Consider the following 13,484-nt stretch of genomic DNA (forward strand, 5'->3'; position numbering starts at 1 on the left):
GAACAAGCCACAAGCCTCCAAAAGCCTTCAGTTCAGAACCTTTTGAGGAGGCGGAGTTTATCCTAGGCTTGTATTTTTATTACGTTCTGCATATTCCCCGAACCTATGTCCAGATCATCCAGAACACAACTGTATCCAATCTATTTAGACACCGTATCTAAGCCATTGTGGGGAGACCCCCAGTGGGGCCTTTTTTTTTCCAGACATCCTCCACTCCAAGACTGAAAAGCGAGGCTCCTTCAATAAGCTTTACGTTCAATTTGTTCTGCCAATTATTATCCGGGGGTCTGCAACTGTGATGGAAGGCAGTGTTCAATGAGCTGGAATGCCACCCTACTGCACCCCACCCTCAACAAAAAAAGAACCCCCTGCCCTCCTTCCTTTTCTGGGGGTCCAGTCAAGCATTCTCTGACAGATTGGCTGGGGCACTAACCAGTCAGGGTCTTCAAAGAGACAAAGAGGTTCGGAGGAGTGGAGACTATGGAAGAAGAATGGCCTGCCGAATGAGAAAGAAGACATATTGAAAGGGACAGAGAGGGGAGAAGAAAAAAACACATTGAACTGATGGAGGGAACAACCTTTTGACCATCTGGCTCGGCGGACGACAACAGCCTTCCCTCTGTATTTTCGGTGCCATACAACAGACTAAATTACTCTGTCAGGAAGATTAAGGAGAGTGAAAGGGGGTAGATAAAAAAGAGCAAACCGTTCACAAAGAAAAATGCAGAGAACACTCCAAATATGACTTGTTATATGACAGTGTAGAGAGTGGAATTATGCCATATGTGACAGGGACTGTTGAAGAGGTCCTCTGCTGGTACACCTCAAACCAAATAAACTCGCTCTGAATCAAAACACACACACAAAACAGCTGCTAGTAGCTAGTAGCTAAAAAAGAAACATCACTATGAACATCTAACTGTTTAGCACATCACAACATGCTAAAAACACATAACTACACACAATTAGATGATCACACAGTCCTTGCTTTTGAACATATCCTAAAACGTAAGTCTGTTTACAAGCCATCTATCACTTACCCAGTAGCCTACAGCAGACGATACAGTGAATCCAATTTACAAATTATTATTAGTAGTAGTAGTAAGTATTTATTTATCCTAAAACCGTTTGAGTGGGCACTTCAACACTTAATTTTTGAAGCTTTTTGGTCATTTGTAGGACTTGAGAATTGCCTTTTCACCAGACCGTGTCTCATATGTTTGCATCATTCACATTTTTCAACAACAACAACATGATACTTGCTAATGATACTTGTTCTGAAAACAGCTTGACTAACAGCCAAGATCATCTGCCCTTCCCGTAATATATTTTCATTTCTATCAAGGCACGGTCAAATAACATTTTTAAAGTGATCCCAGTTAGCTCTGGAGAGGAAAAGTATGCACAAACGACTCAACACTTCAGTTCACCATATTAATTTCATGATTGCTTTAATGAAACACTGGTATTTCTCCGGATAAGTCTTCTCCATTCTAAACAGGGATCAGCTCTCTGTGACCATGACTAAGCTCCTCTATGTGCTTGGTGTGTATTGGCATGCACCTAATTTCCAGAATCTTTACGCCAATTTGGAAAACTAATTGCTTTGTCTTTGACTGGGCAGGCGCTGAAATATAATGTAGCATTAAGCTGCATCCTGTATGGCCATATATCCCTCTTTAGATCCAACCATGCACGACACAGGCTCATTAACATGCATTAGGGCAGGGTTGCACAAGAGAGAGGAGATTATTTTTTTCTTCCTCTCTCCCATTTCTCTGTTTTCTACTTCACCGCTCAAGAAATAATGTAAGTCCCCCCCCCCCCCATACACACACACACACACACACACACACACACACACACACACACATCAAGTCATCCCTCCATTTAGGCCACTTTATTCACTTGCAAATACCAAAAGATGAAATGAGTGGCTTTTGTGGCTCCCAAGCCCCCCCACCCCACTGCCCCCCCAGCCAAGCCCCCCCAGCCCACTGCCCCCCCAGCCCACTGCCCCCCCACCCCCCTGCCCCACCGCCCCACTGGCCCCCCACCCCACTGCTCCCCCACCCCACTGCCCCCCCAGCCCACTGCTCCACCACCCCACTGCCCCCCCCACTCCACTGCAGACTGCTGGATTAGGATGGAGCCGGGGAGGGCTGGTCTGTGATTATACTGAGAGGGACGAGGAGAGGATCCTTTATTCTGATTGGCTGCCCAGCAGGATGACACGGGAGTGAGACTGCAAAGTGAACGGGAGAGGGGAAACACAGTGTGGAGGGGGAGAGAGAGAGAGAGAGAGAGAGGGGGGGATAGAAGTGGAAACTTTACAAAGAGGACAGTAGTTAAGATGGAGCATGGACTCAAGGTGACTTTAGAGGCTTCCACAACGTTGACAAGGGAAATGTAGCGAGTGTGGAGGGTGAAGAAGAAGAGCCAGATAAGAGAGGAAGAAAAACTATTTCTGAACAAGGAGAAAAACAGAAGGTAAGGTGTGGACTTTTGACATAGTCTGACTTTAACCAGAAAACAGCTGTTTGAAAAAATGACTTTTCAAAAATACTCTCAATCTGTCAGTGAGCTATGGCCAGTGTCTGAAAGTTTTCATCTGGCTTACCATGGAAGTATTTAAAAATGAATGATCTACAAAAGTGCTTGTGGCAAAGTTCAGCAATGACGTGACGGTTCATTCTGTGCACGTTGGCCGTGTCTCCAGTACAAACAGGCTGTATTTAAGGAGTATACCTGCTTTGAAGGACGTGTTGTTTAGCATTCAGACCTCATTTCGTACTCACTGTGAAGGGTTTAATTTTTCAAGACAGGGAGTCTTTTAAAAAAAAACATTAAGCTGTCTCCTGTCTTGTAAGTCAGAGTGGAAAAGAAGCGGGTAGACTGACAAGTGTGCTGCTCGCACAGGGTACTGTGTCAGAAGTGGCAATTAAGGATTCTCTGTATGACATAATAACAACAGCTTTGCGGGCTGTTCATCACTCCTCCCAATCACAGATTGTCTTAAACAACATTCTAGCGCAGGGGAGAGATAACGGAGAGGAATCTGTAAATGGTTCAGCTTTTACACAGCAGAAAAGAAATCCATCAACAACATCTCAACAACAATCTATAGTCCTAAACTCCAGCAAGATATTTGAGCGATTATGGCGCGATATTAGCATGAATAGGCCCCTCTGTCCCCTGGACTCCAGTGTTTTTAATTTGCGGCGGAGTGACACTGATTGCAAACTTTCCAGATGACGTTCATGTGCTGTGACATCATTTCCATGCACCAGTAGCCGGGATGAATGCCAGTTTGTGTGATTTAATTTCTCCATAAATGACAAGCTTCCTTTTATGGCTTCCACCAAGCAATGAATGACCTGAACGTGCAGGGGAGGAACAGGAGGCGGACAGAAGAGATAGGGAGAATGAGAAAACGGTGAGAGTGAAAAGAAATGGAGCTCTAGAGAGAGCTGGGATAAGACAATGAGTGAGGGAAAGAAAATAAAAGACGTGTGCATTGTTGGAGAAAAGAGAAGACATGCCGAGAAAATGTCAGCGAATGATTTTTGTCCTTCTGAAGGTAGTGAGGGTGCAGCTGCTGCAGACAGAGCACAGGGAAGAGAGGGAGCGAGGGACGGATAATTAAGAACAGCTCACAGTAAATGACCCGTAGGGGTACAGTTGCTTGACACAGCACAGCAGCGGCACACAAACATGGAGTCTGGGGGTGCCGCTACAATTAGTGAGCATGGCTCAAAGCCTCAAAGGTTCAAAGCCTGCCCCATGCCTAGCGCAGCTAGCCAGTCCTAGGGGGGTAAGGAACAGGGAGAAGGGGGGTACAGTAACTGGCACACACACACACGCACACTTCCACCAACACACAACAAATGGATGCGCTACATTGCTCCCTCCTCATACACATACACATGCTCACATACTCACACACAAACAGTTGCATGGCCTGAGAGAGATTCTGAAAAACACCCCTCCCATTGCTTCAGTACTGCTTTTGAAGACAGCAGTCTCCCTCTGTGAACTGGCTGAGATGGCAGAGTCTGTGCTTCAGGCTATGAGGTCGGACTCTTTTCTGAGAACATCACAGGCACTGGTCACTGTGGTCCTTAAGATAGAACATACAGCACTAGGAGTGAATCAGAGGAATGGAACTCCCTATCACAAGGGAGCCTACTGCAAAAGAGTCAGGATCAGTCTGAACTCTGAATCAAGTACTTTTAGTGCTTCGTTGTCATTTCTGTACATGAATTCATACACATACTGTATGTGTCCAAGAACATGTCTTAGGAAAGAAATCTTTCGAAATCCCAGCCGACTGTCGGTAGGAAAGTATTGTGCTTGCCAGACGTCGTGGTTATTGTCTGGGCTCTAAGCAAAATACAGTATATGTTAAAAGAAACTGCTATGTATTCTGGGTTATGGGCCCTGTTTCCCAAAACCAGGCTGCCCAAGTCCTGGTCTTCCAAGCCCAGATCCATCCAATCCTCTCTGGGGTCAAACCCAGATCCATCCAGTCCTCTCTGGGGTCAAATATATGAAGCGTCTCCGTGGTGGCCACATTCTCCACCATGCAGAATCAATTGTGGTTAACAAATTAGCCGTGACATTTCCCCCTGCGGGTGGTTTTGCGACGTGGGAGCCCAAATCGGCCCCTTCTTCACGGGTCCTCCCATTCTAATGGCCCATTTAGAGACCGGGGGGTCTCTTTTACAGAGGTGAATGGAGGATGTGGACATGCCCACTGTGAAATCAAGCCTTCTTAGTGCCCACAGTGCACTGAAATAGAATAGGGTCTGACCACACTCCTGCTCCGTACACTGAATAGTCATGACTTAGGTATGACTTAGGTATGACTTAGGTATGACTTTTGGTGATGTTTCATCATTTGTGTAAACTTGTCAAACTCCCATTTTGTCCTATTCTGAGTTTGTTGTGACCCCACCTAGCAGCCTTGTGTTATGTGTTTAGATCTCTATGAGTGGTCTAGAACATGGTTCTACAGGTTTAGATCTCTATGAGTGGTCTAGAACATGGTTCTACAGGTTTAGATCTCTATGAGTGGTCTAGAACATGGTTAAACAGGTTTAGATCTCTATGTTAGGGCTTTCACACCGGCAAAGAACCGCGCCGGTTCGCGTTCACGTTCGGAAACCTCCAAACGTTGGCGCTGTCTATGAACTCGGGTTCGTTCGCCAGACAGCGCCAACGATCGGAGGTTCCCAAACGCGAACGCGAACCGGCGCGGTTCTTTGCCGGTGTGAAAGCCCTATGAGTGGTCTAGAACATGGTTAAACAGGTTTAGATCTCTATGAGCGGTCTAGAACATGGTTAAACAGGTTTAGATATCTATGAGCGGTCTAGAACATGGTTCTACAGGTTTAGATCTCTATGAGCGGTCTAGAACATGGTTCTACAGGTTTAGATGTCTATGAGCGGTCTAGAACATGGTTCTACAGGTTTAGATCTCTATGAGTGGTCTAGAACATGGTTCTACAGGTTTAGATCTCTATGAGTGGTCTAGAACATGGTTCTACAGGTTTAGATCTATATGAGTGGTCTAGAACATGGCTCTACAGGTTTAGATCTCTATGAGCGGTCTAGAACATGGTTCTACAGGTTTAGATGTCTATGAGCGGTCTAAAACATGGTTCTACAGGTTTAGATCTCTATGAGTGGTCTAGAACATGGTTCTACAGGTTTAGATCTCTATGAGCGGTCTAGAACATGGTTCTACAGGTTTAGATCTCTATGAGTGGTCTAGAACATGGTTCTACAGGTTTAGATCTCTATGAGTGGTCTAGAACATGGTTCTACAGGTTTAGATGTCTATGAGCGGTCTAGAACATGGTTCTACAGGCTTTCTGTCACCATGGTGACATGGTGATGCACTTGGACTAAGAATTAGAATGATTCAACAACATGGTCCTTCAATTCCCACACCAGCTGCTCCTGCTGCTGCTGCGGATGATGATGATGATGATGATGATTGTAACACCTCCTCCTGACTCACACACACACACACACTAACACACACACACACACACACACACACACACACACACACACACACACACACACACACAGACTAACAGACTACCTACACACACACACACACACACACACACACACACAGACAGCTTTTACCAGAGCTTTTTTTTTTTAATGAAAAACACTTTCCCTCCAAAAACGGAAATTTGCATTTGGGCAGAAAATGTCAGTGTGGTGGGAAAATGACTCCTCTTCTTAAGCCTGGCAAAGCTTTCTCATATGATGCCTCTCCACCCTCCACCCTCCTCTTCTTCCACCCTCCACCCTCCACCCTCCTCCTCTTCACCCTCCTCCATTATGTTTTGCTTGTGTGTCGCTATAGGGCCAGCTGTTTTTTGGCTTTCTTAACAAGTGAAAAGCCAAAAGATAGCTGGGGAAAGATGTGTGGAGTGTTTTGCTAGCACAATTATGTAGCATGTCACCTCATTAGGCACGACAAAATGAGAGCACCATGCACGGGTCCAAGCCGTGACCCCTGAGGGGAGGGGCCGCAGGGGTGAGGGATTTGAGGGATGTGTGGCAGCGAGCTAATTTGACTTCATAATGACAACGGGCTGCTTGAAGGGGAAGAATGGAGGGGAGCATAGGGTCAAGGCTCACCCAGTCTGTCGGGGGGCCTCACAGGATCTGAATCCCGGGTCTCGGACCCGCCCCCTCCCTCTGCCCCTCAGTCCAGGCCCCCACTGACAATACAGCCACGCCCTGCACCCTTCCCTGCCTTTTGTGCCCCTTCACTGATCATTAACTGAGTTTGGAGATTCAGAGAGTGTCCGTTGAGGCACAATGTCTCTTTCAAAATGCCTCTCACAAAACATAATGGAGTCAAACAGTCTCTTTTTCTCCATCTCGGTTTTTGTCCTCCAACTTTCCATCCTCCCCCCTGCAAGCAGGCTCTTTCTCTTCCTTTTTTCTCTTTTTCTTTCCCATAGCCCTTTCACAATAAATCTGTCCATTTCTTCCCAGCATATTAAATGCTGGAGGATTGTGGTGGCAAACAGAACCATCTCTCTGAACAACGACATGCAGTCATAAAGGCAGACTGCTTATAAAAACACATTGATATAATGTGTATATCTACCTAAAATCAATACATAACATGGACAGATCTGCAGTACCAGGAAGCAAAGATACTCAACACTTAAAAAAAAAAAAAAAAAAAAAAAAAGCGTAGTGAAAACTTTTATTTAGAAACATATTGAAAAATAATATGCAGTCAGCCCCATACCTGGGACATGGTGGAAACAACATGCACACTTGTTGTGTCTTCTTGAGCAAGTGGAACATGGTCTGAGCTCTGTGATGTCGAAGAAAAACACTCCAATCTCAGAACATCACATCTTTACAGAACTTCACACCCTTTACAGAACATCACACCCTTTACAGAACATCACATCTTTACAGAACATCACATCTTTACAGAACATCACACCTTTTTTTCCCAGACCAGGGAAGAAACAGAGAGACCAGGGAAGAAACAGAGAGACCAGGGAAGAAACAGACAGACCAGGGAAGAAACAGAGAGACCAGGGAAGAAACAGAGAGACCAGGGAAGAAACAGAGAGACCAGGGAAGAAACAGACAGACCAGGGAAGAAACAGAGAGACCAGGGAAGAAACAGACAGATCAGGGAAGAAACAGAGAGACCAGGGAAGAAACAGAGAGACCAGGGAAGAAACAGAGAGACCAGGGAAGAAACAGAGAGACCAGGGAAGAAACAGACAGATCAGGGAAGAAACAGACAGACCAGGGAAGAAACAGACAGACCAGGGAAGGGGGGAAGCGTGCTGACCATAGCTACTATAGTACCTTCTGAGGGAGGGCTGTAGCCAAAGAGAAATAGGCTTTTAACACCTATGTACTGTACTGTAGAGAAAGAGTGAAATCTCTAGCCCAACTAGAGACAAAGAGAGAGAGAGAGAGAGAGAGAGAGAGAGAGAGAGAGAAGGAGAAAGAGAGAGAGAGAGAGAAGGAGAGAGAGAGAGAGAAGGAGAGTTTGTGTGAGAGTGAGAATGAAAGAGAAAGAGACCTATGCAAGTACCGTATAGCCTGAGCTGCTGAGCAATACAAACTGATTGAGAAGAGGAGCACTTGGGGCTCAAGCCAATATTGTAGTGCGCCATCATGCCTCCCCCCTCTCAGGCTCTCCCCCCTCTCAGGCTCTCCGCCCTCTCGGGCTTACCTTCAACTCCAAGAGGACCAACCTCGCCCCATCTCTCCTGTCCCCCTCAAACACGACCTCATTTGCAGTGTGAGAGCCCTTGCTCATTGAGTTTTAATAAGGCTCTCTGTTACACACACACACACACACACACACACACACACACACACACACACACACACACACAGACACACACACACACGCACACACACGCACACACACACACACACACACACACACACACACACACACACACACACACACACAGCTCATTATCAGCCAACAAAAAGCCCAATAGAAGTAGACTAATCTGTGACACAGCACAAAAGATCAGGATCAGTGTGTCACCCACGGTGTCTCGCGGTGAATCAGACAGGGTGCTCAGACCCACGGACAATGGTGTCACATCCATAATTACATTTTAAATTGGGTGCTGTAAAAAAACTTATCGGCTCCTTTTTTTTCTCCCTCTCTTCTTTTTCCGCAGAGCATCTGCCGCTAACCGCTAAACCGGCGCGGCGAACGTTTGAACGTCCGTTCCAGACGATCTGAAATAACACGTGTGATCTCTGGCAGCAGAAGAAAAAGGGAGGAAAACCCACTCGTTTGTTCGCTATCGTGTATGACCATGGAAGGCCGACTACATCCTCAGGGCGGGGTCCGCACTCTGCTCACCAGAACTCTCACCCTTCTGACACTGCTGATCCAGGCCCACAGCTGTCTGTGTAGCCCGGCGGAGTCTGATGTTAGTGGCACTGAGCCGCTGAAGCGAGTAAAGAGAGGCTGGGTGTGGAACCAGTTCTTTGTCCTGGAGGAGTACACAGGACTGGAGCCTCTGTACATCGGGAAGGTGAGTAATACATTCAAGCAGGGAAAGAGTTCACACTGGGAATACACTAAAGGGAAGATAGGAGACAGTTTCTATATAGAGCAGAGATGGATTTCAGTACACTACCCCATATCCCCTGAGCACTTTGTAGATCTGAAAGAATCGGTTAGGTCTAAGGACCATGGTGAAACTTCAGTACTTAGCAAACCAGGGTAAAACATTTGGATTCTACTGTAATGAACTGGACTCCTATCGAATCATAGTTGAGCACATACAGTATAGTAAATGTACAATTAAAAAGAGAGATATTGGAAGAGCAGACAATTCCAGCACCTACAAGGTCCTTACCGAGAGGGACTTCGATAGAGGGGCAGACAATAATAATATGAGTTAACTGAATGGAACCAGAGCATCAGACATTCATCCACAGTCTACTGTCTACACAAGTGTGAACTGTTCTATATAGATATAGAGAGATAAAAGAGAATGGACACAAGAGGATATTTTGATCAGCCAACCATTAAAGTGAATTGACCATTCGATCAATGACCCAGTCATCAGAAGTAGCATTCAGCAAACCACAATGGAATTGATTGTAAACTTAACAGATGTCATCAAACAGTAGTAGTGATAATAGTCCTTCAGCCAGATGTTTTTATCCAAAGCAACATACCGCTGCTAACACATCGTGAGCTTAGAACTATACGGTTCTATCTCCGTTTAGGGTAGTTCAGAGATATTGAGCATCAAAGTTTTTACATTCCATTATGTTTTGTGAGATGGAACCTTTGTATTTTATTAATTACTAACTCAAAAATGTCAACATTAAAAATAAAAAATAAACACCACACAGGCATTAATAAACACCTAATGGATCAGATTATGTAAAAAAACCTCAATTTTGACAAAAATGGAGATAGAACCGTATAATTCTATCTCTATAATTCTGTCGTGACGTGAATAACGTCACGACATGTATACAGTGTACTGTACTGTACGTGGCTCTGTGGAGACCTCAGAGCTGTCCTCATGTGTGAGGTCATTGAGACCTCCTCCATCCTTCTCACTTGCCAAACACATGCTGCCTCACAACGTGGCGATGTGTTTAAAATGGTGGGGTTTCAGAGCTCGAAAAACATAGCTGCCTCATTATTTGTCTTTGACCTTAAAATAACGCAGCGGTAATCACTTCCTCCTCAAAGGCTTCACGTTAGGAATGGTGTATGAGGAGTGTGTTTGATTCCAAACCTCCCTAATTGGCACTGGTGTATGGAATGATCTGGAACGATATGGGGTACAGAACACAGCATGGTCGGCGTCTCAAAAAGGCACATTGTAATATATGCCATTTAGCTGTCTGATTGAAGAGAAATAAAAAGAATACAGTTACAGTAGCCTTCCCCGCCAGACACAACACAACACAACCCTGACCAGATTGGAGAACAGCGGGCTTCAATGCGTACAGTCCTGATAGAAATGACAACAATCCGATGACAACAATATTCCAACAATCATCGGTTACAATAAAGGCAGGCCTACAGTAGGCTACATGCTAAGTTTGGTGTAGAGAACTTCAACATCATTTCATTATCATTCAGCAACAGAGGGAAAACGGATTAATTCAGTTTGGATCTTGAAAAGGAAGTAAAACAGAAGCAGCAGGGGGCTGTGGGTGTGCGTGCTGAGTTTTATGGCAGTCAGGGCTCACTGGAGTTGATTGAATATGAGACGGGCAGACGGGTGGATTTAATTCCGGTCTGTGGAAGTAATCATCCTACAGAGAGACCCACTCTCAGGACAAAATGAGGAGTGATTGCACATCAATAGGCTGGCATTTGCACCACGGACCTACAAAAGCCGTCTGATTACACTTGTGACACGGTGGCCCCCATGACAACAGCATAACTGATCGGGAGAACTGAAAGTCCTGTCTGGCTGCTTCACCGTACTGGTATGGCACCAGTCCGTAAGGTTCTACAGAGCCTCAGTCCAGCGCTGGAGCTGCACTCGCTGCCTTCAAAGACATCTACACCGACAGGTGTCTGATGAAGACCGACAAAATCCTCAAAGACTCCCAGACACAGTCTGTTCATCTGTCTGACACACCCCAGACACAGGGTGTTCATCTGTCTGACACACCCCAGACACAGCGTGTTCACCTGTCTGACACACCCCAGACACAGTCTGTCCACCTGTCTGACGCACCCCAGACACAGTGTGTTCACCTGTCTGACGCACCCCAGACACAGTGTGTTCACCTGTCTGACACACCCCAGACACAGCGTGTCCACCTGTCTGACACACCCCAGACACAGCGTGTTCACCTGTCTGACACACCCCAGACACAGTCTGTCCACCTGTCTGACACACCCCAGACACAGTCTGTTCACCTGTCTGACACACCCCAGACACAGCGTGTTCACCTGTCTGACACACCCCAGACACAGTGTGTCCACCTGTCTGACACACCCCAGACACAGTCTGATCACCTGTCTGACACACCCCAGACACAGGGTGTTCAACTGTCTGACGCACCCCAGACACAGCGTGTTCACCTGTCTGACACACCCCAGACACAGTGTGTTCACCTGTCTGACACACCCCAGACACAGTCTGTTCACCTGTCTGACACACCCCAGACACAGGGTGTTCACCTGTCTAACACACCCCAGACACAGTGTGTTCACCTGTCTGACACACCCCAGACACAGCGTGTTCACCTGTCTGACACACCCCAGACACAGCGTGTTCACCTGTCTGACACATCCCCAGACACAGGGTGTTCACCTGTCTGACGCACCCCAGACACAGTGTGTTCACCTGTCTGACGCACCCCAGACACAGGGTGTTCACCTGTCTGACACACCCCAGACACAGGGTGTCCACCTGTCTGACACACCCCAGACACAGTGTGTTCACCTGTCTGACACACCCCAGACACAGTGTGTTCATCTGTCTGACACACCCCAGACACAGCGTGTTCACCTGTCTGACACACCCCAGACACAGCGTGTTCACCTGTCTGACACACCCCAGACACAGTCTGTCCACCTGTCTGACGCACCCCAGACACAGGGTGTTCACCTGTCTGATGCACCCCAGACACAGTGTGTTCACCTGTCTGACACACCCCAGACACAGTGTGTTCACCTGTCTGACACACCCCAGACACAGTCTGTTCACCTGTCTGACACACCCCAGACACAGGGTGTTCACCTGTCTGACACACCCCAGACACAGAGTGTTCACCTGTCTGACACACCCCAGACACAGAGTGTTCACCTGTCTGACACACCCCAGACACAGCGTGTTCACCTGTCTGACACACCCCAGACACAGTGTGTTCACCTGTCTGACACACCCCAGACACAGTCTGTTCACCTGTCTGACACACCCCAGACACAGTGTGTTCACCTGTCTGACACACCCCAGACACAGCGTGTTCACCTGTCTGACACACCCCAGACACAGTGTGTTCACCTGTCTGACACACCCCAGACACAGTCTGTTCACCTGTCTGACACACCCCAGACACAGTCTGTTCACCTGTCTTACACACCCCAGACACAGTGTGTTCACCTGTCTGACACACCCCAGACACAGTGTGTTCACCTGTCTGACGCACCCCAGACACAGTGTGTTCACCTGTCTGACACACCCCAGACACAGTCTGTTCACCTGTCTGACACACCCCAGACACAGCGTGTTCACCTGTCTGACACACCCCAGGCACAGTCTGTTCACCTGTCTGACACACCCCAGACACAGTCTGTTCACCTGTCTGACACACCCCAGACACAGGGTGTTCACCTGTCTGACACACCCTATACACAGTGTGTTCATCTGCCTGACACACCCCAGACACAGTGTGTTCACCTGTCTGACACACCCCAGACACAGTCTGTTCACCTGTCTGACACACCCCAGACACAGTCTGTTCACCTGTCTGACACACCCCAGACACAGTCTGTTCACCTGTCTGACACACCCCAGACACAGTGTGTTCATCTGCCTGACACACCCCAGACAAAGTGTGTTCATCTGTCTGACACACCCCAGACAGACCAAAGCTTTCGAACGTGACACATATTATTGCACATAACTGTATTTTTCATAGCCTACTACCACCAACCCTTATGTTGTTAATGTAATCATCTATCGCTATTCCCGTATTTGTAATTCTATTCATATTATATTTAAGGTGCATTTCAGCATTCAGGCAGTTACTGTATTGTGTATAACACTGAGGCCCTGTGTGAACATCTCACTGCTCTGCTCACAGACACCAGACAGCTCTGACCTTTAACCCTTAACCCACAGCTCCACTCTGACATGGACAGCGGAGACGGCTCTATCAAGTACATCCTGTCGGGCGAGGGGGCGGGCACCACGTTCACCATCGATGACAGTACGGGGGACATCCATGCCATCCAG

At 47.1% G+C, this 13,484-nt stretch overlaps 1 protein-coding gene across 1 annotated transcript in view; it reads left to right on the forward strand.

Annotated features, from left to right (window-relative positions):
- Nucleotides 1-2,326: 2,326 nt before the first annotated feature.
- Nucleotides 2,327-13,484, forward strand: part of LOC308172732 (cadherin-20-like) — a gene marked incomplete at its 3' end in the record, with an annotated part of 30,612 nt that continues 19,454 nt past the window's right edge. The window contains exons 1-3 of the mRNA XM_080547683.1: nucleotides 2,327-2,490; nucleotides 8,709-9,071; nucleotides 13,371-13,484. The exon at nucleotides 13,371-13,484 is cut by the window's right edge and continues 181 nt beyond it. Coding sequence (XP_080403809.1) covers nucleotides 8,844-9,071; nucleotides 13,371-13,484 — 342 coding nt within the window. The 5' untranslated portion in view covers nucleotides 2,327-2,490; nucleotides 8,709-8,843. The remainder of the gene's footprint in view (nucleotides 2,491-8,708; nucleotides 9,072-13,370) is intronic.

Source organism: Nansenia antarctica (genome assembly GCF_963989245.1).
Source record: "Nansenia antarctica genome assembly, chromosome: 17".
Lineage (NCBI taxonomy): Eukaryota > Metazoa > Chordata > Actinopteri > Argentiniformes > Microstomatidae > Nansenia > Nansenia antarctica.